The sequence below is a fragment of the Podospora pseudocomata genome, chromosome 3 (assembly GCF_035222375.1).
Source record: "Podospora pseudocomata strain CBS 415.72m chromosome 3, whole genome shotgun sequence".
NCBI classification, from domain to species: domain Eukaryota; kingdom Fungi; phylum Ascomycota; class Sordariomycetes; order Sordariales; family Podosporaceae; genus Podospora; species Podospora pseudocomata.
In genome coordinates this window covers 2,857,298-2,882,211 of record NC_085887.1, presented here as the reverse complement: position 1 = coordinate 2,882,211, position 24,914 = coordinate 2,857,298, and the positions used below count along the sequence as shown (strand labels likewise).

The 24,914-nt window shown below is 53.4% G+C and overlaps 7 protein-coding genes and 1 non-coding gene across 8 annotated transcripts; 4 read left to right on the top strand and 4 right to left on the bottom strand.

The window, feature by feature from the left end:
- Window positions 1–717: 717 nt before the first annotated feature.
- Window positions 718–3,853, bottom strand: QC762_308150 (uncharacterized protein). The gene is made up of 2 exons (XM_062889109.1): window positions 2,757–3,853; window positions 718–2,697 (listed from the first exon to the last, which is right to left on the bottom strand). Exons 1-2 carry the CDS (start codon window positions 2,821–2,823, stop codon window positions 1,397–1,399), a joined length of 1,368 nt encoding a protein of 455 aa, XP_062745055.1. The 5' UTR covers window positions 2,824–3,853; the 3' UTR covers window positions 718–1,396.
- Window positions 3,854–5,032: 1,179 nt separating this feature from the next.
- Window positions 5,033–6,835, top strand: QC762_308140 (uncharacterized protein; the record flags this gene model as incomplete). The annotated part of the gene is made up of 3 exons (XM_062889108.1): window positions 5,033–5,455; window positions 5,614–5,675; window positions 5,746–6,835. The coding sequence occupies 3 exons, from the start codon at window positions 5,033–5,035 to the stop codon at window positions 6,833–6,835; spliced, it is 1,575 nt and encodes a 524-aa protein (XP_062745054.1).
- Window positions 6,836–7,289: 454 nt separating this feature from the next.
- Window positions 7,290–9,755, bottom strand: QC762_308130 (uncharacterized protein; the record flags this gene model as incomplete). Its single annotated transcript, XM_062889107.1, has 3 exons — window positions 9,226–9,755; window positions 9,057–9,080; window positions 7,290–8,903 (listed from the first exon to the last, which is right to left on the bottom strand). The coding sequence occupies exons 1-3, from the start codon at window positions 9,304–9,306 to the stop codon at window positions 7,290–7,292; spliced, it is 1,719 nt and encodes a 572-aa protein (XP_062745053.1). The 5' UTR covers window positions 9,307–9,755.
- Window positions 9,756–10,731: 976 nt separating this feature from the next.
- QC762_308120 (uncharacterized protein) lies at window positions 10,732–12,615 on the top strand (the record flags this gene model as incomplete). The annotated part of the gene is made up of 1 exon (XM_062889106.1): window positions 10,732–12,615. One exon carries the CDS (start codon window positions 10,732–10,734, stop codon window positions 12,613–12,615), a length of 1,884 nt encoding a protein of 627 aa, XP_062745052.1.
- A 518-nt stretch (window positions 12,616–13,133) lies between these two features.
- QC762_308110 (uncharacterized protein) lies at window positions 13,134–17,459 on the top strand (the record flags this gene model as incomplete). Its single annotated transcript, XM_062889105.1, has 3 exons — window positions 13,134–13,970; window positions 14,038–17,278; window positions 17,344–17,459. Exons 1-3 carry the CDS (start codon window positions 13,653–13,655, stop codon window positions 17,457–17,459), a joined length of 3,675 nt encoding a protein of 1,224 aa, XP_062745051.1. The 5' UTR covers window positions 13,134–13,652.
- A 1,388-nt stretch (window positions 17,460–18,847) lies between these two features.
- Window positions 18,848–22,437, top strand: QC762_308100 (uncharacterized protein; the record flags this gene model as incomplete). Its single annotated transcript, XM_062889104.1, has 7 exons — window positions 18,848–18,938; window positions 19,031–19,069; window positions 19,153–19,367; window positions 19,502–20,132; window positions 20,188–20,647; window positions 20,702–21,946; window positions 22,003–22,437. The coding sequence occupies 7 exons, from the start codon at window positions 18,848–18,850 to the stop codon at window positions 22,430–22,432; spliced, it is 3,111 nt and encodes a 1,036-aa protein (XP_062745050.1). The 3' UTR covers window positions 22,433–22,437.
- A 301-nt stretch (window positions 22,438–22,738) lies between these two features.
- On the bottom strand, window positions 22,739–22,809 carry QC762_0056650. Its single transcript has one exon. It is a non-coding gene; the product is annotated as a tRNA-Gly (tRNA).
- A 572-nt stretch (window positions 22,810–23,381) lies between these two features.
- Window positions 23,382–24,678, bottom strand: ATP5 (ATP synthase F0 subcomplex subunit OSCP atp5; the record flags this gene model as incomplete). The annotated part of the gene is given in 5 exon segments (XM_062889103.1): window positions 23,382–23,622; window positions 23,635–23,768; window positions 23,835–23,927; window positions 23,998–24,309; window positions 24,520–24,678. 4 exon segments carry the CDS (start codon window positions 24,676–24,678, stop codon window positions 23,655–23,657), a joined length of 678 nt encoding a protein of 225 aa, XP_062745049.1. The 3' UTR covers window positions 23,382–23,622; window positions 23,635–23,654.
- Between the last annotated feature and the right edge of the window lie 236 nt (window positions 24,679–24,914).

Here is a 24,914-nt window from a genome sequence, read left to right as displayed (position 1 = left end):
GTTCAGGATGCGTTTCTACACATCTCACGCTAACTCACTTTGCAGTACCAGGATTTTAGAGGGTCGGTTTGGATAATTGAGTTATACGAGGTGGCGGAACCCATTCTCCATCCTATCTACATTCAAGAAGCAAGCTGGCATCCATATGTCACAGAGTGGGTAACAGGGGAAGGAACATCACACTGTGTGTTTTCCCGTAATTGAATTTGTTTACAGAGATATCACTATTCGCAAGTATTACCAAGCCAGGAGTTCTCAACGACATAACCCCTCGGCGATTTCCCCCCCCCCGGTCTATTTTCGTGGCTCCCACTCCCTCGGGATGACTACCTACCTAGTCTTCCCAAGAGATATGTCAACAATCTGACTCTGACTCCTCCTGCACCCCGCAATAAAATAAACAGCGGCCCGGCCCTTCAATACGTTCCGTGAAACAATGAGACGCCAGTACATGTCCCCATTCGGCGACTTGCAGAGCGGTGGTGATCTGGAACTCTAGACGTTAGGTAAACAGAAGCCGAGGTTAAGCTATACTCGAAGGATATGCACTGCAGCCCTCTTGCGTCTGCTCCGGTAATAAACCGTTGTGCCGGTCGATCCGTTGTAGATCGACAAATGTGAAATAGATGTTCTTGGGTCAGGGGGTACCTAGCCAGGTTGAGAATTACCCAGACCCAAATCCTCTGAGGAGGTCAGTAGTGTGGTCACTCAAGTTGCCTCAGCAAATATTTGACATCATCACCAGCATATCAAAGTCAAAACATAGTCATTTCCAACCACCCCATCGTAGGGCCGCAGTATTATATTTAACTTGATATTTTTCTTCCCCCCATCACCACCTTAGAATCTCATCCTTCCATCGGTATCAAACCCCCTTTCCACAATCTCAATATGCTCAAAGATACAAGAAAAAGGGTATCAAAAGTGCTGTAGCTCCCTTCTCTTTTAGGGCTGGCATTTCCTCGCCTTTCTCTCTTCCTCTTCCGCTCTCCTAAATTGTTCATCGACATCGTAATTCTTCATCATCTCTATCCCTCCCTTCCTCTAAATATGGTTTCCCCCCTTAAATCAGCTCCCGCCTCGCGCCCCGCATGAATAAGCTGAGTTTATATGTGACCCGAATCTCTCGATATGTCCAGAATAAAAGTTTGCAATATAATAGCAGTAAATGTTGACTGATTCCTTCTTTGCCAACCTGACTCAGGTTGGTGTCGGGAGGATAGTGTTGGTTTGTGGTTGGTGTGGGTAGCCGGGAGGGAACAGCAAGTCGACCGCGGTGTGCGAAAAGCACGATGCATTGACGCCAGACTTCTGGAACTTGTGTAATCTCATCTTTTCAATACAAGCTGAATGTTGTCCAGTTTCCATGATAGGTTTCGTATATTCAAAAGTCGTCCTAGGCCTTTTCTCCAGCGCTAGCCAGCAGCTTTTCCAGCTCCTTGTTCTCCTTCACCAACTGGTCAATCCACACGTGTGTCGCGATGAGGACGCCAGCCTTGCTGAGATTCTGGTTGATGACTGTCGGCACGATTTGGTTGAGCTTTGCAAAGCCATCCTTGATAATGTTGCGGCGCTTCTGTTCGCTCTTGATGTGATTCTCCCGCTTCTGTGCCTCTGACAGGTTCTCTCGAGGCGGCTTGGCTGCTGTTGACTTTTTCCGTTTCCCGTTGGCTGAAGGAGTGGCGCCGTCTTCTACGGCAGAGGCGGCGATAGATGGCTTTCGCCTCTTGGCGGTTGGCGGCGACAAGGCGGACCTAAGTGGTGACGGAACAGATACCGGAGTCTCTTGGATAACAGAGCGTTCTTGCTCCTCGTCTTCGTCGTCCGAATCCGTCGACTTGTCGCTTCTTCTGCGCTTTTTCAGGGCGCTCGATGAGCCGTCGCTTTGTGGTGGATTTGGTGAAAGGTCGGACGTCTTCAGTTTTAGGGGTGATATTACCCCGTTCGTTGTGGTTTGTGGAGGGTGAGATGCTGCCCACGGCTCAGGACTGGGTGCTCGTGTGGGAGCATTGCTGTGGTTTCGTTGCAGGCAGCTCAAAGTTGCCAGCTGCTTCGCGGCGATGTGTTCTGTTGATTCTCTCTCGTGCCTCGGAACGAAATGTTGGGCGTTGCTGAAACCTGGATCGGATCCAAACAGGACCTCCACCGTTCGTGATGGTCTCGCTTGTTGAGAATGGGATGGCCCAGCATTTGAAGCGAAAATGTTGAAGCTGTTGGCATCTTGGTGCAAGGACATTGGCATCCCGTGAGAGGGCATGAACTGCAAGTTGGTACGGGGGGACTGCTGCTCAGATGCCGGGAGCAGAGCTGTTGCGGCACTCAGGACATCGGCCGATGGCTGGCCCATCGGGGTGGGAGCAAAGTTGTTGCTGCCGTGAGATGCATAATGAGGACGGATTGGAAGGGCCGAGTTGTACTGTTGCATGGGCTCCTGATAAAGCATGTTGTCGGTGTTCACTCCAAAGTTCAACTCATGACCGACAAGCAGTTCGTCTGACCATTGCTCCGAGTGCAGACCTAAACCCTCACCCCATGATGTTCCAGGATTGTCGCTCTGGAATACTCCAAAGAATGATTGCAGATAATCGGTGCCATCTTCACCGAGAAGACTCTGGCCCGAGATTTCGAGGCCACCGGGATTGGCGAATAGGTCTGGATTGTCTAGTGTGGGATCTCCGTTCGGATTGTTAATGTCGTCTGGAAACAGGCTATTAGTATTCTATGATCCAACTCTTTTTTGCTCCTTTAACACCTACAGCCGAATAGAAGACCGCCGGGGGGGTGCGTCGGTCCCATCGTGTGCGGGCGCCGGGCCAGGAGCATATCCGCCAGCTGCCAGGCAAAAAGGACTGTGTGCGTCAAGACCTCGAAGCTTGTGTATTGTGCACTGCTGTCTCGATGCAAGCTGCCATCAACCGTTGTGAAGTGGCGTTGAGCTGTGGAGGTGATGATGATGGATAGCTAGCTGTTGGGAGCTTGGAACGTAAACGAGACACGTCGCTCGCGTATAGGCGTGGCAAAGGGGCAATCGTCACGTCGTAGGCAGTATAGCAATACCACTGTAGCAGTGTTGAGCTAGAAATGTGGGCGGATGACACCGATGGCGGCCGTGATAGTAGAATGCTCGTGGTGATGGTGGTGGTTCGAGTGGGGAGCCAAAAGAAAGAGGCACATGCAAAAAATAAGAGGGCCAGCTGGGTTCTTCAGGACGTGCAAACAGGGAGACGGAGAGCTGCAGGGAAGTATTTCTCCAGTTTCACAGAAGACCTCTCTGGCGCTAGCGTTGTGCGGGGGAAAGAACCGGGGGCCCTCTGCTCCCGTCGACGGGCTGGGGTCCTGACGGGGATGACTGGACAGGGGGGTGATCAGGGGAAAGGTCGAGGTTGAAGTCGTGGTCGAGGTCGAGGTCGAGGTCAAGGGGAGAAGTAAGTGGTAAAAGACGGGCAACCAAGCAATAACTTTTGTTGAAAGGAAAGAAAACGAACGATGATAAATTCAGAACTTCCAGGCAATCAACTACAAGGCTGACAAAAAGACTTTCAACACAGGAAACGGAAGACGGGAAGAGGAAACCTGACGAGGTGCTTATGTGTGATGGATTTGATTTGGGGTTACCTAGTAGTTCAGCCTTTTACCAAGTACCTGGAAGTAGTTGGAAAAGTGATGCTGCCACCAACCAAGAATGTGTGTGTGATGGGTGTCGTGGGATGAGGAGATAGTGCAAGAGTTCAATCTTGAGAAAAAGGAGCCTCGGGAATCCCAAGACAGGCGGGGTGCTGCATCGCTTGCTTGATTCATGGCGCTAAGCCCCTTCCGGAGTGAGGCCGCTGCGGGGCTCCCTTTTCCGGCAAGGTCTCATCTGCTATGTGAATCGTGCATGGCTTGCATTCGCAATTAAACAGCATATGCTGTAAACAGAGAATCACATGTCTTTTTTCTTAACGCTCACCACCAGAGTCTTGGCTTGGCTGGATGGCAGCAACGTTTTCTCAGATTTTCTGAACAACAACAACAAGATGCTCCATCAGACCAGTCACCAGTTACCAGAGGTCACCCGGACTGGAGTCGCATTCCCAACGGCCAAATTCACCTCTTGGGTGGGTTGCATGGTGTCCGAGCTGAGCAAATGCATTGCCCGTCCTCATCTCGCCATGCTGGTAGCTCCGGGATTCGTGCCTGATTATCATCGAGTTCAGACATCGGTACGGAGTAGTGTAGATCTCGATGGTTTCCAGAAGTGTTCTCCTCCGCATCTTGGCAGCCCTTCCAACCGGGCCTTTACCGGTTCGCTGACCGCACATTCAACCCTTGTACCTTATTCTGCAAACCATCTTCAAGAACTGGGATAGAGATTACCTCGTACACATCCTTCAGAGTGTACAGTACTTTGTTGATATCTCTGCCGTCCTTATTTTCCAGAGATTCAGACGCAACGTTCGAGAAGCATCGCTCTAGCTCGCCTGGGCGCTCAATCCTGTCATCAAGGCCACCCCCCCAAAACGGTCACAGGGCCGAGATCACGCTGCAGGTCAGCGTCATGCCTTCACAGCGAGATCTGCCGACAGGGATCAGGGCGATGCTCGAATCCCGAACCAAATCATATTTTTGACAGACCCTTCCGAGCAGTCTCGTCCGTTGTCAGCGTTTTGCGTCCCGCTCTGTTCCGCCAGGTCCGTCCGCGGGGTCGTGTGGTGACCGGTATTCGTAGGGTTCAGCCAACCGACCGAGGCTCACGGGAACACGCTCGACCTCAGGGCGGGTTGCCAGCGTTACATCAACGCTCAAACACGTTCTTCATGTGCAAAAAGAAAAAAAAATAGCTTTCTGTATTACCACATCTTGCCATTGAATATCACTTTTTTGGAGGGGGGGTTATTCAGTTCGAGTATCTTGTGTTCTTTGAGCCCTTCATTTGGTTGAAACTGCCGCCGCGGTGGTTGTAAGACCGAGTCCGGCCATATTCGGTGTCAGCGTGTCACTGTACCGTGTCAGATATCTCATCTCCCAAAGTCACCAAACACCGGCCGTCTGGATGGCACCACCAGCAAAATCCTCTCTGCCGGCTTCGCCCGCTGCAGCTCCGTCTCCGTCACTTATTTCTGCGGCATCACCATCCTCAGCGGCGCAACTGATCCAATCCATACCCCCATGGAAGCATAGGAGAGGATGGGATGCCGGCATTCCCCCTATTCTCCGGCCGCTGGTGCGGGCTTACCTCTTGGGCTATGCAAGTACGGTAGCACCGAGACTGGCCTCGCTGCTAATTCAGCACCTGACGCGCCTGTTCAAGAAACACTACGACACACCAAAACAAGAGGCATCATCACCATCAACAAAACAGCAGTCAACCGACACATTCCTTGCGTCGCTCATACGTACACTCAAGGGGGGTTTTGATTGGCACAGGTTCCCCACATTCTGTGCGCTGCTGGCAGGCGGAAGCACGTTGCTTGAGGTGTGTAACATATATGCAACCTGCACTCACCTCGAATTGTGACCACACCTTTTTCTCCAAGACATGCATAGACATTTCGGAGATGTTACCTTGCCTCGACCTAACTAGCCTCTCATACAACCACCAGCGTAGCTAATGATCCGGTGTCAACACATTAGGTGCCATTGAAAGCGGCATTTGACCGTCTCGCCAAGAACCTACCTGACATTGCCAAAAGAAGGCAAGTTCACTTTTATCACTATCCGTTGCTCGTCATAGCTAGTACTCCCACTTACACACATCACACACAGGCTAGCAAGGTTCATCGCCTCCTTCACCTCAGCCTACCTCTCCCTCGCCATCCTCCAATCCAAACCCACCTCCTCCTTCACCACCACCACCACCAACCTGGACGGCACCACAACCCAAACCCCCCTCGCCGGCCGCACCCTCGACCTCACCCTCTTCGCCCTCACCCGCGCCATCGACGTGGTAATCGGCACAGCATGGAACCTCCACCGCCAGCGCCGCCAGGCATCCAATAAATGGACCCGCCTCGAATCTCTCATCTCCAACGTCACCGACCCAGCCATCTTTGCCCTTTCCTCCGGAATGGTAATGTGGTCCTGGTTCTACTACCCTTCCTCCCTCCCCCGCGCCTACAACAAATGGATCGACTCCGCCGCCGCGGTAGACAGCCGCCTGATCCAAGCCCTGAAGCGTTGCCACGACGGCACCCTCCGCTACGGCGAGGAGACGGGGCAAGCGGAGTTGCTCGGGTCGATGTGTAAAGACTACAACCTGCCAGAAGTGTGGGGTGATCCGGCCAGGTCGATCCCTTTTCCATGTGAGATTGTTCACATGGGCTGTGGACCGAGCTGTGAATACCATGCCCTCTCCCGCTTTGTCAGGTCGTTCAAGTGGGCTATGACGACTTACTTGCCGCTGTCCCTGCTTCTCGCCTTGAGGAACCCAAGCAAAAAGGCGTTTAGACGGGCGGTCCTGTCAGCTGCTAGGACGTCGACCTTTTTGGGGACGTTTATCACACTTTTTTATTATGGGGTGTGCTTAGCCCGGACGAGGATCGGGCCGCATATTATTGGGAAGGGGATTAAGGAAAGGAATATGATTGATGGGGGGATTTGTGTGGGCACGGGGTGTGTGCTTTGCGGGTGGAGCATTTTGATTGAGAAGGTGGGGAGGAGGAAGGATGGGGGGTTGTTTGTTGCTCCGAGGGCGATGGCTACGTTGTTGCCGAGGAAGTATGAAAAGACAAAGGAGTGGATGGAGCGGGTGGTGTTTGCGGGGAGCACAGGGGTTGTTTTTACTTGTGTGCTGGAGGATCGGGGGAGGGTGAGGGGGGTGCTGGGGGGGTTGTTGGCTGGGGTGTTGAATCATTGAGGTGTGTAAATTAGGGGAAGGGGGGGGGCACCAAAAAGTATTGTGTAAGATTACTGTCTGGTGAGGGCGAGGCGTGGCGTGGCATAAGATAGACGATACCTAAGTGTGTACTACAGGATACCTATGTTCAAGACTGGTCATAGCAATATATTACTCTTGACGAGTAAAGGGAGCTGTGGGCTGGGCATCCACACCCACACCATCATGGTGCCATGGTTGTTCAAGGGTAGAGGTATGGCATGGTTGAACTGAACCCTAGTTCTTGACCCATTCCACAGTCGTAAGAGCGGAGCGAATATATCCCAAGATACGCCACCCCTTACCCAGCGGCGCAATGCCCTTACCCCAACAATTCTATTCTCATCCTCGCCTCATCGACCTCACCGCTTGCCCATAAAAATTGGCACAGCCATAGTATATACCCCTACAATGTAGATCTACTTTGATTTTACCTTTACCCACCCTGCGGCTCAACCCAACCCTCATCCAGCTCATGCCACCGCCCATGAGCCTCCACCGCAAAAACCGGAATGACACAGCCACAAAGCCGACACCTCACGCCATCCTGCTCATCTTCCTCCTCGACCCATTCCACCTCGGTGTCGTCACTGGTATCTTCGGCCTTTTCCTCCCCATCTGGGGGTTCATCAGCAAAAGCAACGCCCCTAATCTCCTCCACCTCCCTCTGTCTCTGAAATGCAGCCATGATATCCCCTTCCCGGCTGCTTTCCTTCGCCCTATCCATGTTGGTGACACAGACGTTGAGCAGCCCGATGCAGAGTTTACTCTTGTCCGGATTCAAACTGTGAAACAACGGCATCAACGTCCCCTCAACCAACCTCTCCGCAATACTTTCTGGCTCAATGTTGAGATCAAAAACGAACCTAGGCAACGCAACCGATTTGGATACCCGACCGTGGTTATACTCAAACTTATCCCACTCCGACGGCGGATGATACGGCCGGGTTGTCAACCTCAGCGTCTTTGGCTGTGCCAGCCACCTCCCCTTTCCCACACTTGTTGGTGCTGGTGATATAGGTGGAGTGACCGCATCAAAATCATTCAACAAGTCAACATGCATCCGCCGCAGCAGAGAGGTAGCAATCTGAACCAAACCTGCCCTGACCTGCGACAGCTGCGTCAAACCGCGATAGGTATCCTCAATGCCTATCTGCCTCGGCACATCCCTCGCCAGCGTGACCTCTGAACCGTCAATCCCGTGGAGCAAAAGCCAGACTTTCCGGCCTATACCCTTCTCCCCACCACCACCGCTACCGGCCAACAGCCGTTCAAGAGCGAAAGGGGAGACGGCCGGGTTGGTTCGGGCGTTGTGAACGGTCAGGTCGTCGTCGGTTTTGAGTAAGCTTTTCATGGCGGTGATGGTTTTGCCGCCAATGCCGGGGATTTTCCGAAGAGGTAATGGGTCGAGGAATGGGACGGGACTGTGGGAGGAGAGGAGGGTGGTCTGGTTGCGTGGCTTGTTTCTATCGCCAGCTAGCTTGGCGAGGAGCTTGTTGGTGGAGATGCCACAAGCAGAAGTATACCCCAGACCTTCCACCTGCTGGCGGAGGTAAAAGGCGAGGTGGCTGCCGAAGAGGAGCCTCAGCCTCAAGCTATCCGTGCCCTCATTTTCGCGGTCAGAAACAAGATCTGGAGGCCAGACACACCCCTTCACCTCCCGGGCATCAAACGCAAACCCCCTTTCCGGATCCTCCCTCGACAGACAAAACCACGACTCCTCCAAGCAGTGATGATTCACCAACCCCAGGTTGTAAGCCACGACATCAGTCACATCCAAGAAAACCTCATCCAACCCCAACCTCTCCACCCTCCCGTTCCAAGAATAGGACTTTAGCAGGGAGTAAATCTGCTTGGAGACATCCCTGAAGGGTGACAGGTCCTCCCCGTCTGCCAGGACAAGGTCGGGACACAGCCTCTTGGCCTCCTGGATCCCCATCAGCTTCTTCACCCCGTGCTTTCTCGCGACGTAGTTGCACGTGGCAAGGATGGACTTTTGCTTGATGCCGAGGGGTACAGACTTGAGGTGGGGGTTGGCGTTTTCGATGCACTGTGTTTTTTGCACACTGTGTTAATGGGCTGGTTCAAAAATAAGCAAAGGGGACGGATCGGAATGAAATGTGAGCAAGGTTGAATGTCTATTATTATGTATGACGACGCGGTAGGATATTGAATAATAAGAGGATTTCAGATATTTACATGCCTGTGCGTAGAAGCAATCTAGATCCTGGATAGGGTGCGGGTGAAGGTGTTAGCTGAGGTTCCGAAAAAAGTAACCATTTTGATATAGACGTAAGGTTAGACATCCACCAAAACGGGAAGGACGAGAAAAGACAGCACTGTAGGGGACGGAGAATGAAATGGCCACTTACAAAATGCAGGATGACCCGGTCGTCTCCTTTTCGGCGTGGCGCCTTCCTCTTGGAGTCCGGGTTGTCCATGTCCATGTCCATGATGTGTGTGTTGTTTCTTTCTGTTTCGTTTTGTTTACATTTTCGGCATCCTCGAGGATAATCAATCGAGGGGTTTATCGTCTTGGTAGTTTCAATATTCCCTGAACCGACATGCTGGGACAGGATGGCTAGCGTAGTGTAGCTCAGCTTCTGGGGTCGTTCTATTTTAATCCCCCGCGCTTTCCCTCTTCAGTACTGGGCTTGCCCTGCTGTCCACCCCAACACGTCCGTGCACACCTGGAATCTGGAGAACAGGCGGACACCGCTCAGACGGAAGGTGGGAAATCAGCTCCACAAAAAGCGCAAGAGCTTAAAGCTTCTTTTAAAGGAACTGAAGGAAAAAGAAGAATCCTGGACAAGAGGGAACGGAATCTTTGCTATCCGACCGACTTTTAAAATTTTTTTTGTTTTTTGCAGACACCGAATCTAACCGGGCGTCCCGTTCGCCTCAGTTGGCAAGGGCCCGGCTCGGAAGATCAAATCGAGTGCGTTGGAGGGGGGAAAGGGTTTATTTTGGGCATAGCACGTGGACGGCGTCAAACTTGGTTCTTTCTCGTCTAGATCTGTGTGACACCGCTGGCTGACAGATTTCGTTGTACGGTACCTCCATGCTTACGTACTTTACTCCGGTACACACCACTTTACGCAGTCGGTCTGGAGAAGGGCAGCCAGCCCAGCCCAGCCCAGCACGAGATCCGATGGCCCGCCCGGTCATAATGCGGGAGACCCTGGTGATTATTTGGGGGATAGACGGACGGAGGACAGCCCAAGCCTCGCCTCGGAAAGGATTGGTACTAATTTCAATAGGCAAACATCTTTGGGGCTGTGATGACGGGGAAAACATTCTAGAAGAGTAGTGTACGAAGCGGTGGGATCCTGAAGGAATGGCTAACTAACAACAAGAATCAGGACTCACCATATCCCCAGGGGGACGCTTCTAAAAAGAGAGGAGAAAAAGAGAAAGAGAGACAGAGAGTGAGAATCATGGTTCTTGAATAGACGCGATGTGACTTGGCCTGCATGCGCTCTGCATGCGGTTTCGGCCACTCTGATTGGGTCGTTGGGCGCTTGCGCCTGCAATATGCATCTGGTGTGCCAACCACTAGCAGCCCAGGTTGAGGGACACACACGGCCAGAGAAGAGAAGTTGATCGCGTCTATACTTGTGCCCTAATGCCGCATGCGCATTAGTCCCGAACACCCCGGTCTGGCGCCCCCCCCTCGCTACCCCCCCCCCTCTCTCTCTCTCTCTCGCACTCGATGACTGTTTAGTGTACTCTATACTATATAGCCGCCCATCTCCCGTCCGCGACTGAGATCCCGGATCTCTGGCTCACCCACACAACTACCGTGTGCGCTTTGATATCAGATCTGCCGTCCCTTTCCCAGCTGGCTTGGAATTCGGGATTGTCTAGAGGAAGGAAAGATGGCGACATCACCACAGAGCCCACCAAAGAGACCACGCCTCTCTCTTCAAATCACAGCCATCGCCAATGGCCCCAGTGTACGGACATCGAGGAGGGTGGCGGCAGCGGTAGACATGAAATCGCCTACGGCCTTCAACACACTGTCAAACGTCTACGCTACCGCTGTCGACCGCTCAACGCCGATTCAAGAAAACCCGCCAACGGCTCTGCTGAGCGGTAGGCCAATACTGCGGCTCCAAACCCAAACTCAAGATGCCGCGCCAGCAACAGCAACGGCAGCAACCGCCAAAGCCAGGCACACCCCCTATTTAGGTCCATATCTCGACACACCTCTCACTGCGCAACCACTATCCCCCGCCATCGCCGTCAGCCGCGAGGTCCAATTCCCCAGCGCCATGACCGCCACCCCCCCATTATCCGCCCAAGCCCAGGACGCAAACGCTCGTGTCTTTACCTTTGACAGCACTAATAAGCCCGGTCTCCCATCACGGCATCAAAATCAGTCTCAACAAGAGAGCACCGCTCCAGCTCCATCATTGCCATCACAATCCCTCAAAAGAAGAACCAACACCTTGCCAGCCAACATGACCCCCAAGCTCCCCTACACCCACCCCCGGTCTCTACGGTCCATCCTCCGCAACTCCCCCTTGCCACCATTGACCACCAACCTGTCCCCCTCCACAGGGCAGAACATTTCCCCCAGGCGGACCTCCCTCCGCCTCCAAGAAAGAGCCGCCAGGCGCGTGGCGTATAACTCACCCCTGGAACAAACGATAACAACCCACAAATACACCCGATCACATATTGATCTCCTAGTAGCCGACGACGACACCACCCCCGTCAGCCCCTCCGTCACCTCTGACGAAGGCGACCTTGACAGTAACTCCACAGTCTTGGACCAAACCATGGCTTACTCTAACCTGACCCGCGACGGGGGGCAAACACCAGGTCCGTTTGAGGAAATGCGACGTCGCATGGCCGACATGAGGGCCAGCACACCCACTACTTCTTCCTCATCAGCTTTGTCGCCTACTTCCACGGGCGGCATCAGGAAAAAGGGCGGGAAAAGGAGGGAGAAGAAGAGGAGGTGGGTCTGGACGATTGGACAGGACGAAGACGGGGAGGAGAGTCTCCCTTCTTCTTCATCAACCACCCCAGCAACAGCGGTACCAACGCTGGCGATCCCGACAACAGGGAAAAAGCACCCCCTGGCTGCCTCGACTACCGTCCCTGTGATTGCGGTCCCGGCTCCAAGACCAAGGGGGAGACAATCAAAATCAACAGTCGGCACGAACGGAAAGGGGGTGGCGGTTGCTCCTCCTGCTATCACACAACAACAACAACAAGAGCAACAACAGACCCGAGAGGAGAGGGAGCCAACCCCCATCCCTTCTTCATTGCTGCCCATCCCACATTCAAGCCCGGGTTCTTGGTCCAACTCATCAGGGTACTCGGGGTATTCCTCCGACGCGGATATTTCCATGCCTAACCAGCAACAACAACAACCCTACCTCTCCATCCAAACAACTGCCCATCATCAACTATCCTCCGCAATGGCGATCGAGCCCCCCACTCCCAGCGTGGAATCCATCGCCTCGTCCACCCAAGACAGCGTGTTTGAGCATACAATCGGGTATTCTTCGAGTTTGAGAGGATCGTTCAGCTCGGCTGGGGGCGGGAATGGACAGGATGTGGAGATGAGCGATAGTAGTTCTTTTACTTCTGTGGAGGAGCAGGAGGAAAACAATCATTATACCTACCAAGGGAAGGGGAGGGTCATGGTGGGGGGGGAGGATGTGGAGATGGAGGAGGGGACCCCGACTATGACTGCTAGGCCGGTGGGTGCGCCGTGGAGGGTGGCTGAGGGGGGGTTGATTGCCTAGGTGAGAGGTTGATTTTTTTGTTGTTGTTGGGGGGTTTCTGGCATCAGGATTGGGAAGAGATGGATTGGATTGGGAAGGGCTGGGAATATGTATATGATGGACATGAACATGATGGATATGATGGGAATTGGATACCAAATAATCATGTGTTACAAAATCTCCCGAGAGGAGAGGAAATCTAAAATAAAATACAAATTTGCATCAATACCACACTGTTCTCTCTCGATTTGAGTTATCCTGAAAACACACGTCGAGATGATCCTCAAAACCCCCCCCCTCAGTATATCGTGATCTCGGTTGACACCCCCTCCGATCAGATCCTACCACCCTTCCCCCCTCCCAAAAGATCGGTAACACAGATCCCCGTCCCATCTTTTTCCATTCCCCACAACTTCCCAAGCTGCGTACCATGAGTCTTTGCTCCCACTTACATACACACACGTTAAAAGTGGGGCCCCATGACATCACCCAACCCAAACCAACCACAACCACAGACGTCATACATCTCCATCACCCCCCCAAAACCCATCCATTCATCTCCTTTCCCTCCATGATCCACCAACCAGGATACCTACCTCTCATCCTTGCCTTTTCACTGATTGTCTTGTTTCAAAGCTCTTTCCGGTGGTGTAGGGCTGTCACATATTTCTCGTGCTACGTAATAAGAGCAGGAAGAGCTCCCCCTTCCCGAAGCTTTGTTGTCGTCTGAAACTCTCGTACTCGCCTGAGAAACTTGAACTGGTGTGGCCGGGAGGGGGAGCTGCCTATGATATAATAGTCCCTCTCTCTCTCTCTCGTTGAGGCTGAACGCCCATATACATTACATAGCAATTTAATACCTACCTACCTACCTGTCCTCCTTACCTACCTTTCCACTTCCCCTCCCACCCACCCTTCAACGTTTCATGCAGTAGGTTACTCCCACCTACAGCTACTGCCGTTGCCTTTTTCCAAGGGTACAACCTGCACCCTCTCTAGGATCACTAGTCGTCGTCAAGTTTAATGATAGACGATTCATTCATGAATAACCAGCAACAATGAGCAACTACCAAGCCCACCAATACCCGGTAACGGGCCAGCACTACTCCGGCACCAACCGCATCCCAAACATCAAGCAGTTCGCCGAAAGCCTCGACCGAGACAAGAAGAACCGAGACAAAAAGGTCGAAGAGCGCGAGCACCGCCTTCGCCATGGACCTGTTCAGCCCCAAGCCAACGGCGGCGACGTTCAAGATCACGTACCCACCCACAGCGCCGGCAAAAACAGGCGTACCGTGACCGACCCCGTAACGGGAAACGAAGTCGAAGTAGTAGACATCACCTCCGACCATGTCAAGAACGCTGCCGAGCCCAAGGTTAGTTCCCCTTTTTCATCATGGTGGTACGCAGATGGAGGCCGTGCTGACACACAAAATCCGCTAGTTAACCGTCCCCAACGCGAATCTGAACAAACCCACAACCTTGGCCACATCACCGGACCAGTCCGGCGAGGAATACCGAAAAGCCCAAGATGAAACCGCCCCCCCGGACCCCGTCCACAAGGGCGCCACCTCGGACGTGCCCATCCACGGCGAGGCGACCAACGTGCTCTTCCACCCGACCCCGAGCATCAGCTTCGAGGGCATGTTTGAGAGCATCGAAGCCCGCGCCAATGTCCTCTGCGCCGCCGTCTTCTTCGGCATCGTGCTCATTGGCAAAATGTTTGGTGGCTCGCTTTGGGGTCTGATCCCGTTGGCGGCCGTCATCAGCTCGGGTATTTTCCTTTGGGCCAAGGACCTCATCAAGCAAGGGCGTGCCAACGAGTGGGCGGCGGAGAAGAAGAGGGGAGAGACCGCCGTTGTGAACCTCATTCCGGAGAGTGTTGAGTGGTTGAATACCGCCATGGGGCTGATCTGGGGCCTAGTGAATCCCGAGATGTTCGCCGCGGTGGCTGATACTCTGGAAGATGTCATGCAGGCCTCCGTTCCCGGTGTTATTGAAAACGTCAAGGTCAACGACATCTCCCAGGGCAGCAACCCGTTACGCATCCTTAGTCTGCGAGCACTTCCCGACTCGCACGTAGAGGACCTCAAGGAGGATATCCGGAAGCAAGATGAAAAGACCAAGGATCCTCAAGAGATGGCGGCCGATGAGCAAGGAGGTGACTTTTACAACCTCGAAGCGACTGTTGCATACCACTCTTTGCCATCTAGCGGTGATGTGTCGAGCAAAGCGGCCAAGAACATGGGTATGCAGCTGATCTTTTACCTCGGTATCAAGGGTCTCTTTGGTGTTCCCTTCCCCATCTGGGTCGAACTGAACAGACTGGTCGCCACCGTTCGTTTGAGAATCGCGCTGGCTCCTAACCCGCCCTTCATCAAGACCCTAAGCTTTACTTTGATGGGCTTGCCCAAGGTCGAGGCGAGCTGTGTTCCCCTGATCGAAAAGGGGGCCAACATCCTCAACCTGCCCCTCATCTCCAACTTTGTCAACTGGGCCATCGCCACTGCGGCCAATATGTACGTCGCTCCCAAGTCAATGACACTGGACATTGGCAAGATGCTTCAGGGTGATGCCATCAAAAAGGAGACAAATGCCCTGGGAGTCTTGTACATCAAGATCCACAAGGCCATCGGATTGTCAAAGCAGGACAGGCGGGGCTCCGAGGGTGGGGGGTCGGATCCGTACATCTGTGTTTCCTTCTCCAAGTTTGGGAAGCCCCAGTATTGCACCAGGGTCATCCAGGATGATCTGAACCCCATCTTCAACGAGTCCTGCGCTCTCCTGGTCACCCCCGACATCATCAAGGCGGACGAGCAGCTTAGTTTGGAGCTCTGGGATTCAGACAGGGGTTCGGCTGATGATGTCGTCGGCAAGGTGGAACTCTCGATCCAGGAGCTCATTCAACACCCGGGCAGGATGTTCTCGCAAGTCTCCAAGCTTAGGGGTGTCAAGGCGGAGAGCAGCATGCCTGGTGAGCTGTACTGGGAAGTCGGTTACTTTGACAAGACCAAGTTCAGGTCTGCGCTCCGAACGGACGGCAAGGACCCCAGATTGCCCAAGGCTCTGCAGGACCACAAGGATCTGCAGGACGACAAGGGCACTCTGGAGACTGCGGAGGAAGATGCGGTTGTCCACACCCCTCCTGACCCGCTCTGGCCTTCTGGTATCTTGTCTATCGTTGTTCACCAAATTGTGAGTCTGGAGCTCGAAGATGTCAAGGGCTCGAACGGCAAGAGAAAGGGCAGGGAGTATGAACCCGCCCGGGATGCCGGAGAGATCAAGGAAGAGGAAGGAAAGAAGCTGCCGAGCTCATACTGCACCATCTTGCTCAACGACGAGCTGGTGTACAAGACCCGCACCAAGGTGGTGTCATCCAAGCCTATCTTCGAAGCTGGTACCGAGCGCTTTGTGAGAGATTGGAGGTCTGCCATCGTCACTGTCACTGTCCGCGACTCCAGAAACCGGCAACACGACCCAATCATCGGTGTCGTTCCTCTCAAGCTTTCAGATGTGCTGCAGACCAGCAGCCAGAGCACACGGTGGTACCCTCTCGATGGTGGCATTGGGTTCGGCAGAATCAGAATCAGCCTGCTGTTCAGGAGTGTTGAGCTCAGACTTCCACGCAACGAGCTTAGTTTCGGGGAGGTAGGCACCTTTGAGTTCTTGTCTGACAGGGTCTCCACTGTGAACTACAACCCTGGAGAGAACACCAAGCTGAAGCTGAGAACTGGCGGCAGTTCTGCTTCCATCAAGGGCTCGTTCTGCCATGGCACCCAGGAAGGAAACGGCATCGAATGGGATATTTCCGGTGAAGGCAAAGCCCAGAAGGTTAGATTGCCGGTTCGGTTCAGATACCGCAGCCCGGTGTTTTTTGAATTTCACCCAAGCGGCAAGCGGAGAAAGACGGATACGTTTGCTGCCTTTTGGCTTTGTGACGTGCCAGACTCGGAGGAGAAGGACTTCAACATCCCCATCTGGAGGTGCAACAACGGCCTGAGGCTCTCGCAAAACTACATTACCGAGGAGAACTGCTCCTCTCTACCGTGCCTCAAAGTGGAGGAGATTGGCAGACTGAGATTCAGGGGCCGGTTCAAGCCGGGGACGGACCAGGACCACCTTCGCTTCGTGAGCGATAACAACTCTCGGGAAACTATTGAAACCTGGGAGGCTTGCTACGCCGAGGGAGTGAGGGGCGAGCATGTCGCTGCCGAGGTGCCTCCGCTGGTGCAGAGGCTCCACGACGAAAGCTTGTTACGAGAACGAGATGTCTTGCGCAATGCATCTCAGGAAGAGAAGAGGAAGTGGTTGGCCAAGGACGGGACTGACTGGAGCGGTGCCTTTGGGGATGATCCGGCGGCGCTGTTGGCTGCTCGACGGAGCAGGCAGAAATCTGAGGACCTGAGTACAACTGACTACGAGAGCAGTCATTCGACAGACGATGAGGATGTTGACTTGGGTATCAACGATGCCACGCACGAGGATGGCATTGAGCGAAGCAGCGGCGAGAGCTCGGAGAATTACACGTTCAGGACTGATAGCCGTGAGACGGGTGACAGTCGAGCGTCGATGGACAGCAAGAATACGGCCAGATCCTCGAGCAGCAAGAATCCCATTAAGCAGTACAAGGACTACAAGGAGCGCAAGCGGGATCTGCACCGTCAGCATCGGGGTCTGATGCAATGTAAGTCATTTGAACCATTGGATAGATAGGTACCTTATGTTTACAGCTACTGACATGTCGGATAGGGAAGCCCATGCGTAACGTCCAGTTTGCCAAGAACGAGGCACTTTTTGCTGCCAGGAGGGTGACAAAGATGGGAAGCTTGAGTGGAAGGAAGCCTGATGTCGAGACTGAGGTCTAGGCAAGGAGATAATGGAGTGCTACATGTCCTGGTGAAGCTGATGTGACGAGTCCATGTTTGATGATTGGAGTTGGGAAAAGAGTTTTTTTTTTTTTCTCTTGTGTGTTTAGGGCTGGTAATCAGCGGTAAGTGTAATGAACCTATACCGAACGCTTTTTCCATTGCGTGATAATTGTGGGAAGATGAGGAAGCTGCCATCTCTTCTGTTGTCAGTGGCCACCCAGATAGTTCCTGCCTTACCTGGAAGCGAGAAATTCAACGGTCTTTCCCCAATTGGATTTGAAACCGATGTTTGCGCCTTGCCACTAGGAAATCTCTTCTCTCACATTGCCATGAAAAAAAGTTGGGCCTACCTACTACACCAAGGTAGTATCATCTCCATCTTCCTACATGGCCAACTCATTCTGTTGACATCAAAATTGACCGCTCGGAAACCAAAGGTAACCTTGGACCCAATCGGGCACGAATCTTCCCGCAACGGCAATAGAGATTGTGTGATACTGACACAAGCTGGGAACGAGCTCCAAGCTACCAAGCTGTCAAGCAGCAAGCTACATGCTGGTTCGGACCGCAGCTCGGGGGTGGTTGGTGTACGGCGTGGTGCCGGAGCCGGGATCGGTTGGTTGGGCGATGGGACAAGGATTCCGCGCTTAAAATATCCAACTGTGGAGAGAAGCAAGGCGTCTGGGATGGCCTCGATTTCGATCTGATATCAGTTTGTTTGTTTGTTGTTCAGCCTATCTCGCCTTGCCCTCAACAATCTCGTGAGGAAGCGGAGGCGGGAGGGGATGGCAAGCTGTTATCCATCCCGCGGCTTCACGGAATCCAGCGCCGATAAGATGCCATTCTGTTGATGCCCAGCCCGTTGAGAACGGGTGGATCTCGAGATCTCGCCAAGCAGCGCCATGCGGCAGAGGCTCTGGCGGTCTCGACCATTGTCAACCAACCCCCTGGCAGTGGGAGGCACAGTGGGCGGGTGCCGCAATTATCTTTGACGTCACAGGCACAGATGGCCTTGGCACTTGGGCTCCTACCAACACATGCTTCCACCCCCACCACTGCCACACTGCCACACACCTGATTGAATTTTACCTTACCCCCCCCTTTCAGGACCATCATTGCCGTCTTCGTCCGTCCATCTGTCTGTCCATCTATCCGTCCATTCTGTGTGTGTGTCCTGAATCTGCTGTGTGTCGTCGACCTGCACCTGATTCGTTTCTCTCCCTACCTACTCGATAGTGAGCACCGTCGAGGTACTCCATACTCACGTTCACTAGTATCTCCACCGCTCAGCTTGGTGGTGTGTCCAGCCATCCCGCTATCATTTCTGGTGACACAGAGGTCATCTTCACTTTTTACCGCCACTTCGCCTCCCAGCATCACACACAATGGTTGTCTTCGACGGCCACGAGTTCCAGACGGCCGAGGAATCGAGGCTCAACGAGGATCGCAAGCGCCAAAAGTACTGGAAGAAGTGGGGTTCCTATGTTGCCGAAAGACAGTGGGCTACTGGCAAGTTGCTGCACTGATTGATATTGGTCATGAATGCCTCATCTAACACTGAACTGCAGTGCGCGAGGACTACAGTGCCGATGGTGATGCTTGGAGCCGTGAGTGATCCCTCGTGTGTCATGTTACGGTGCTACCCCTCCTTCTCGTAGTGCGGGATACTCACATAATAACCGATCGGCAGATTTCCCCCACGAGCATTCGAGATCCCGCGCCTACCGATGGGGTGAGGATGGCATTGCCGGTGTCTGCGACACCCACGGCTACCAGAACATCGCCTTTGCTTTCTGGAACGGGCAGGACCCCTTTTTGAAGGAGCGTCTCTTTGGTTTGTCTAACCCTCAGGGCAACCATGGCGAAAGTATCAAGGAAGCCCATTTCCATCTGGATAACACTCCTGTAAGTGCCATTGACACACCTGCACCCCAGAAACCCTAAATCGGCTTGCGCTAACCACATGTTCCTGCAGACGGTAAGACCTTCATGCAGACGATGGAACGGCCGAAGTTTAACGCTTGACTTACGCATGACTGCAGCACTCGTACATGAAATATCTCTACAAGTACCCTCAGAAGGCCTTCCCATACGAGGACTTGCTCAAGGAGAATGCCAAGCGAGGCAAGGAGGACAAGGAGTACCAGATCCTCGACACGGGCATCTTTGACGAGGACCGGTATTGGGATATCTTCATCGAGACCGCCAAGGAGGATGACGATCCGGATGAGCTCCTCTTCCGTGTGACTGCGTGGAACAGAGGCCCAGACCCTGCACCGCTGCACATTGTCCCTCATGTGTGGTTCCGTAACACGTGGGCTTGGGGTCGCGAACCGCCTGAGAACAAGCCAGCTATCGGGGTTGCTGATGAGAATCTTCTCAAGTCCAAGCATCACAAACTCGGAGACCGCTATGTCCTTCTCTCACCCTCGCCCGGCGTAGGACCCAGCGGGGATGATGTGCACCCCGAGTTCATGTTCACTGAGAACGACACCAACTATGAGCTGCTTTACAAGGGCAAAAATGAGCAGCCATATGTCAAGGACGCTTTCCATAGGTACATCGTCGATGGCGAGAAGGGTGCTATCAACCCGGCCCAGACGGGAACCAAGGCTGCCGCATGGTACTCTTTCAACGAAGGCGGCGGTGTGGGCCCTGGAGAGTGCGCCGGTATGTTTACCTCTTCCTATCTTTTCCTCAAGAAGATTGACTGACCATCTCAAAGTTGTCCGTTTCCGATTCTCCAGGAAGCCTGAGACCTACCTCGATGAAGAGGAGTTTGATGACCTGATCGAGAAGAGGAGAGAAGAGGCCGATGACTTTTACTACCACATTAGCCCTCTGCCCATGGCCGATGATCTTCGCAATATTCAGCGCCAGGCTTTTGCCGGCATGATGTGGTGCAAGCAGCATTACCTCTTCATCTGGGAGGAATGGGCCAACGGTGACCCCAGCCAGCCTCCCCCACCCGAGTCTCGCAAGGGCATACGCAATTCTGCGTGGAAGCACCTTTACTGTGACGATATTCTATCCATGCCCGATTCTTGGGAATATCCTTTCTTTGCTGCATGGGATACAAGTTTCCACTGCATCACCTTGGCCATGATCGACCCCGAGTTCGCCAAGAAACAGCTCGATCTGTTTACCCGCGAGTGGTACTGCCATCCCAACGGCCAGCTGCCTGCGTAAGTCTTGAATTTTGCATGTATGTGAAGTGGTTCCCGACTGATAATTTGCAGGTACGAGTGGAACTTTGGCGATGTCAACCCTCCTGTTCACGCTTGGGCTACGTTCCGTACTTTCAAGATCGAGCGCAAGCTGTATGGGAGGCAGGATCTCGACTTCCTCGAGAGAGTCTTTCAGAAGCTGTTGCTGAACTTCACTTGGTGGGTCAACCGCAAGGATGTTGAGGGCAAGAACGTCTTCGAAGGTGGTTTCTTGGGGCTGGACAACATTGGTTTGTTCAACCGTTCTGAGCCCCTTCCTACGGGCGGTACTCTTGAGCAGGCTGACAGCACTGGTTGGATGGGCTTTTACTGCCTGAACATGCTCAATATTGCCCTCGAGCTCGCCAAGCACCGCCGTATCTACGAAGATATTGCCAGCAAGTTCTTTGAGCACTTCATCCTCATCAGTGATGCCATGACCTGGAGAATGGGCCAAAAGGAGGAGCAGTCCCTGTGGAACGAGCAGGACGGCTTCTACTATGATGCCATCTCGTGGGGTGGCCCCTGGATTCAGCAGCTGCCCGTGAGGTCGCTTGTTGGCTTGATTCCGCTTTATGCGACCTTGACCTTGGAGCCTGAGCTCCTCAACAGACTTCCCTCCTTCAAGAAGCGCGTGGAGTGGTTCATGAACAACAGGTGCGACGTGGCTGAAAGGACCATGCACAGTATCCGCAAGCGTGGTAAAGGTGACAGGATTTTGCTGTCCCTTGTCAACAAGGAAAGATTGCTCAAGATCTGCGAGCGCATGCTGGACGAGGACGAGTTCTTCAGTCCCTACGGCATCCGGTCGCTCTCCAAGTATCATAAGGAGCACCCTTACTCCATGGACGTCAACGGTCAGACCTTCAAGGTCGGCTATGTTCCCGGTGACTCGGACAGTGGCCTTTTCGGTGGCAACAGCAACTGGAGAGGGCCTATCTGGCTCTGCGTCAATTTCCTGCTCGTGGAGTCGCTGCAGAGGTTCTATCTCTTCTTCGGACAAGACTTGCAGGTGGAGTGCCCAACCGGTTCGGGCGATTTCATGCACTTGGGACATGTGTCTGAGGAGATCCAGCACCGTCTGCAACACATGTTTGCCCGCCATGACGATGGGCGCCGGAGTATCAACGGCAACAATGATATTCTGGACTTCGACCCCAACTGGAGGGATTATCTTTGGTTTTATGAATTTTTTGACGGAGACTCTGGGCGGGGTCTGGGAGCTACGCATCAGTGTGGCTGGACGGGTTTGATTGCCAGGATGATTCACGATACTGGGTATGTTTCTCTCCTCTCGTTTCCTGGGTTGACATGAGTACTAATCGTTTATGTAGTGTCAACTGCCGCCTCCCGCAAACTCCTCGCACCCCGTCCGCCGGCATGGCGCACTACTTCGACGACATCCTCCATCGCCACCTCGGCGGTGCCCAAACGCCCCGCACACCGATGCTCTCCCCTCGCCTCCGTCGTTCCTCCACCAGCCGTTCCATCGCCGCCCGCAGCGATTTCGACCTTAATGACCTCAACGGCTACGACGACGAGGCGGGCGGAGGATTCCCGGCCAGGAAGGGATCCATGGCCGCTCCAGGCATGGGTCAAAATGGAACCAACGGTTTGACTCTGAGCCAGAAATTGAAGGGCAGAGAGGAGGATGAGAAGCACTTGCATGCGTATATTCACCAGCAGCTGGAAAAGGTGAGGCTGGAGAGGGGGGCGGATGGGTACTCGCAGGGTGATGAATTCGAGGCTCATGCCAATGAATAAAAGTTTGGCGGGGGGAATGAGGATGGCATAAGGTTATGCAATAGGATGGGGAGGATATTTTGCTTTTAAAGAGAGAAAATAGTTGATAGATAGAGAGGTTGATGAACGTGATGGCTGGCTTTTTGTTTTTGGAAGCTATTCAAGTCGAAAATTTTGTTATCTGCGCCAGTGAAGAAGTGAAATAGGTTATGATGGGTAGGATGAGAGAGAGGAAAAGGGGATGCAGGGTGAAGGAGATGAAGGAGGAGAGGGTAGTATCCTGACATAACCCCGTATTCCACCACTAATTCTCATTACTCATACTAGGCATCAGTGGTTTAGTGGTAAAATCCATCGTTGCCATCGATGGGCCCCGTGTTCGATTCACGGCTGATGCATAACCTTATGATTTGATTTTTGTTACCTATCCTCTTTCTGAGGGACAAATTGCTGATTGCTTCAATTTTGGCTCAATCCAGCTAGCTGTTTTGCCTTTTTGTCTCGACGTGGTGTTTGCTTGCGAGTTAGTTGCGTCGTGATTAAGCAACACACATTCCATTCTTTGTGTAGCCTAGCCTTCAGATTGGGTAAAGCTGTATGTATGTTTGGACGAGCAAAAAGTTACCAAGCGCAAGGTGTCATGTCATGTATGACAAAAATGGTCAGTCAATCTGGGGTTCGAAGAGAAGGGGAAGGGGAAAGGGGGGTGGTTATGGAAATCCATGGTTGAAAAGGCAGCGGTGGTTCTCCCAATCTTGATTGACATTCACAGGGACCATCTGGTTCGGAGGAAATGAGATAGATACCGAGGGAACTCTTGGTTTTGTATTCTTACAACTTCCTGAAGGCGACGGTGGTGGGCGGGAGCATAGTCGCTGAACTGGTCGTGACTGCATGGACGAAGCTACAGACGGGCGAGAAGGAGGGCTTGTAGTGTCGATCACAAAGAGGATCACCAAGACGGCAAGCAGGTAGATATCCAGCTTGTCGCAATGCGTCTATTTTCGGCTCATATACACAGGGGGACGTCCTCCCTTTCTCTCGAAAGATCCAGACAAATGACCGCGAGCCTTTGATGTGTCGAAACTTGACTGGTCCCCTTCCACTCTCGTGCCCTATCCCCCTCACAATCCCCTTTTCTGCACACTATACAAAGGAGCGAAAAAAAGCAAAGGGCTGAACGGCTCATGACGGTCTTGTTAAAAAAGAGGTAGTAGTAGTAGTAGTAGTAGTAGTAAGTAATTTACAAGGTGTCAGTAAGGAGCTTGTTCATCTTGGCCAGCTTGGCGGAGACGGACAAGTCGATTGTTCTCTCGCCGACCTCGACGATGAGACCGCCGATGATGTCGGGGTTGACCTGAGGTAGAAGTGTTAGTATATGGTGGAGTGATATACAGCAACGGGTAAAGCGGTGGAGACATACCTGGTTCTTGACCTTGAGCTTCTTGCCATCACCAACATACGAGGACTTGGAGACGGCAGACTCAAGGCGGTTGAGGGTCTTGTTGTCGAGGGGCTATGTCATGTCACATGTCAGTCCTCACCATCCCCTTCGTACCTTGTGAACAGTGGGGAGGGGGGCTCACCTGAGCAGAGGTAACAACCATCTCAACCTCACCACGAGCAGCGCTCATCAGCTCGCCAAACTTGGCGCACACACCAGGCAGCAAGCCCAAGCGGTTGTTCTCAGCAAGAGCAGCCAAAAGGTTCTTGACAGTCTCGCCAGAGACGCCAGCGCTCTTCGTGAGCTCGGAAACAATGGCCGACTTGTCGGCGGCGGAGAGGGTAGGGGCCTCGAGGATGCCGACGAGCTTGGGGTCCTTCGCGAGGAGGTTGGCGAGGGAAGTCACGCCTTTGGCGGTGGGCTCGAGGGAGGAGGTCTTGACGGCGGCAGTGTACTGTTATGGCGCCAAAACCAAAATGACGCAGCTTGTTAGTGATTGTTCCTCAATTATTTTCCCTTTTCCATTTTCGTAGTTCTTCGGTGTTGTCCCATTTCCAATTGATGTATTTCCCCCCAGTGTCCAACTCAATTGCTTTCCCCCCCTTCCGAAAAAACACCCCAGAAAATGTCCGACACCGAAAAGACTTGTCAGGGAGGGGCGTACCAGAGCAGTAGCATAGGTGCCGTCGAGGCCGAAGAGGGAGACGGGAGCCTTGACCTTCTCGTTGGAGGCAGCGGCAGCGTAGGTGCGGGCTTGGGCCTGGATGGCGCGCTGGGGGGCGGCGGACCGCGCGGCGCGGAGCACTGCCTGTCGCGAGAACATGGTGACTGTGGGATTGGATGCGGTGATGCGGACCTCGAGTGTCGTGAACCTGAGCTTCAGTTTTTAGAAACGGGGTTTGGCTGCTCGGCAAAAGAGGGGTGCCTCAGGCAGAAAGCCAGCTTCGGGCTACTGGCGGGCGGGTGTGATGGGGCCAAGAGCAAAGCTGCCGGGTGGAACCGGGCCAACCACCCACCGTCACCTATGTAACCTCCCTGCGCCCGATTGGATTTCTTGGT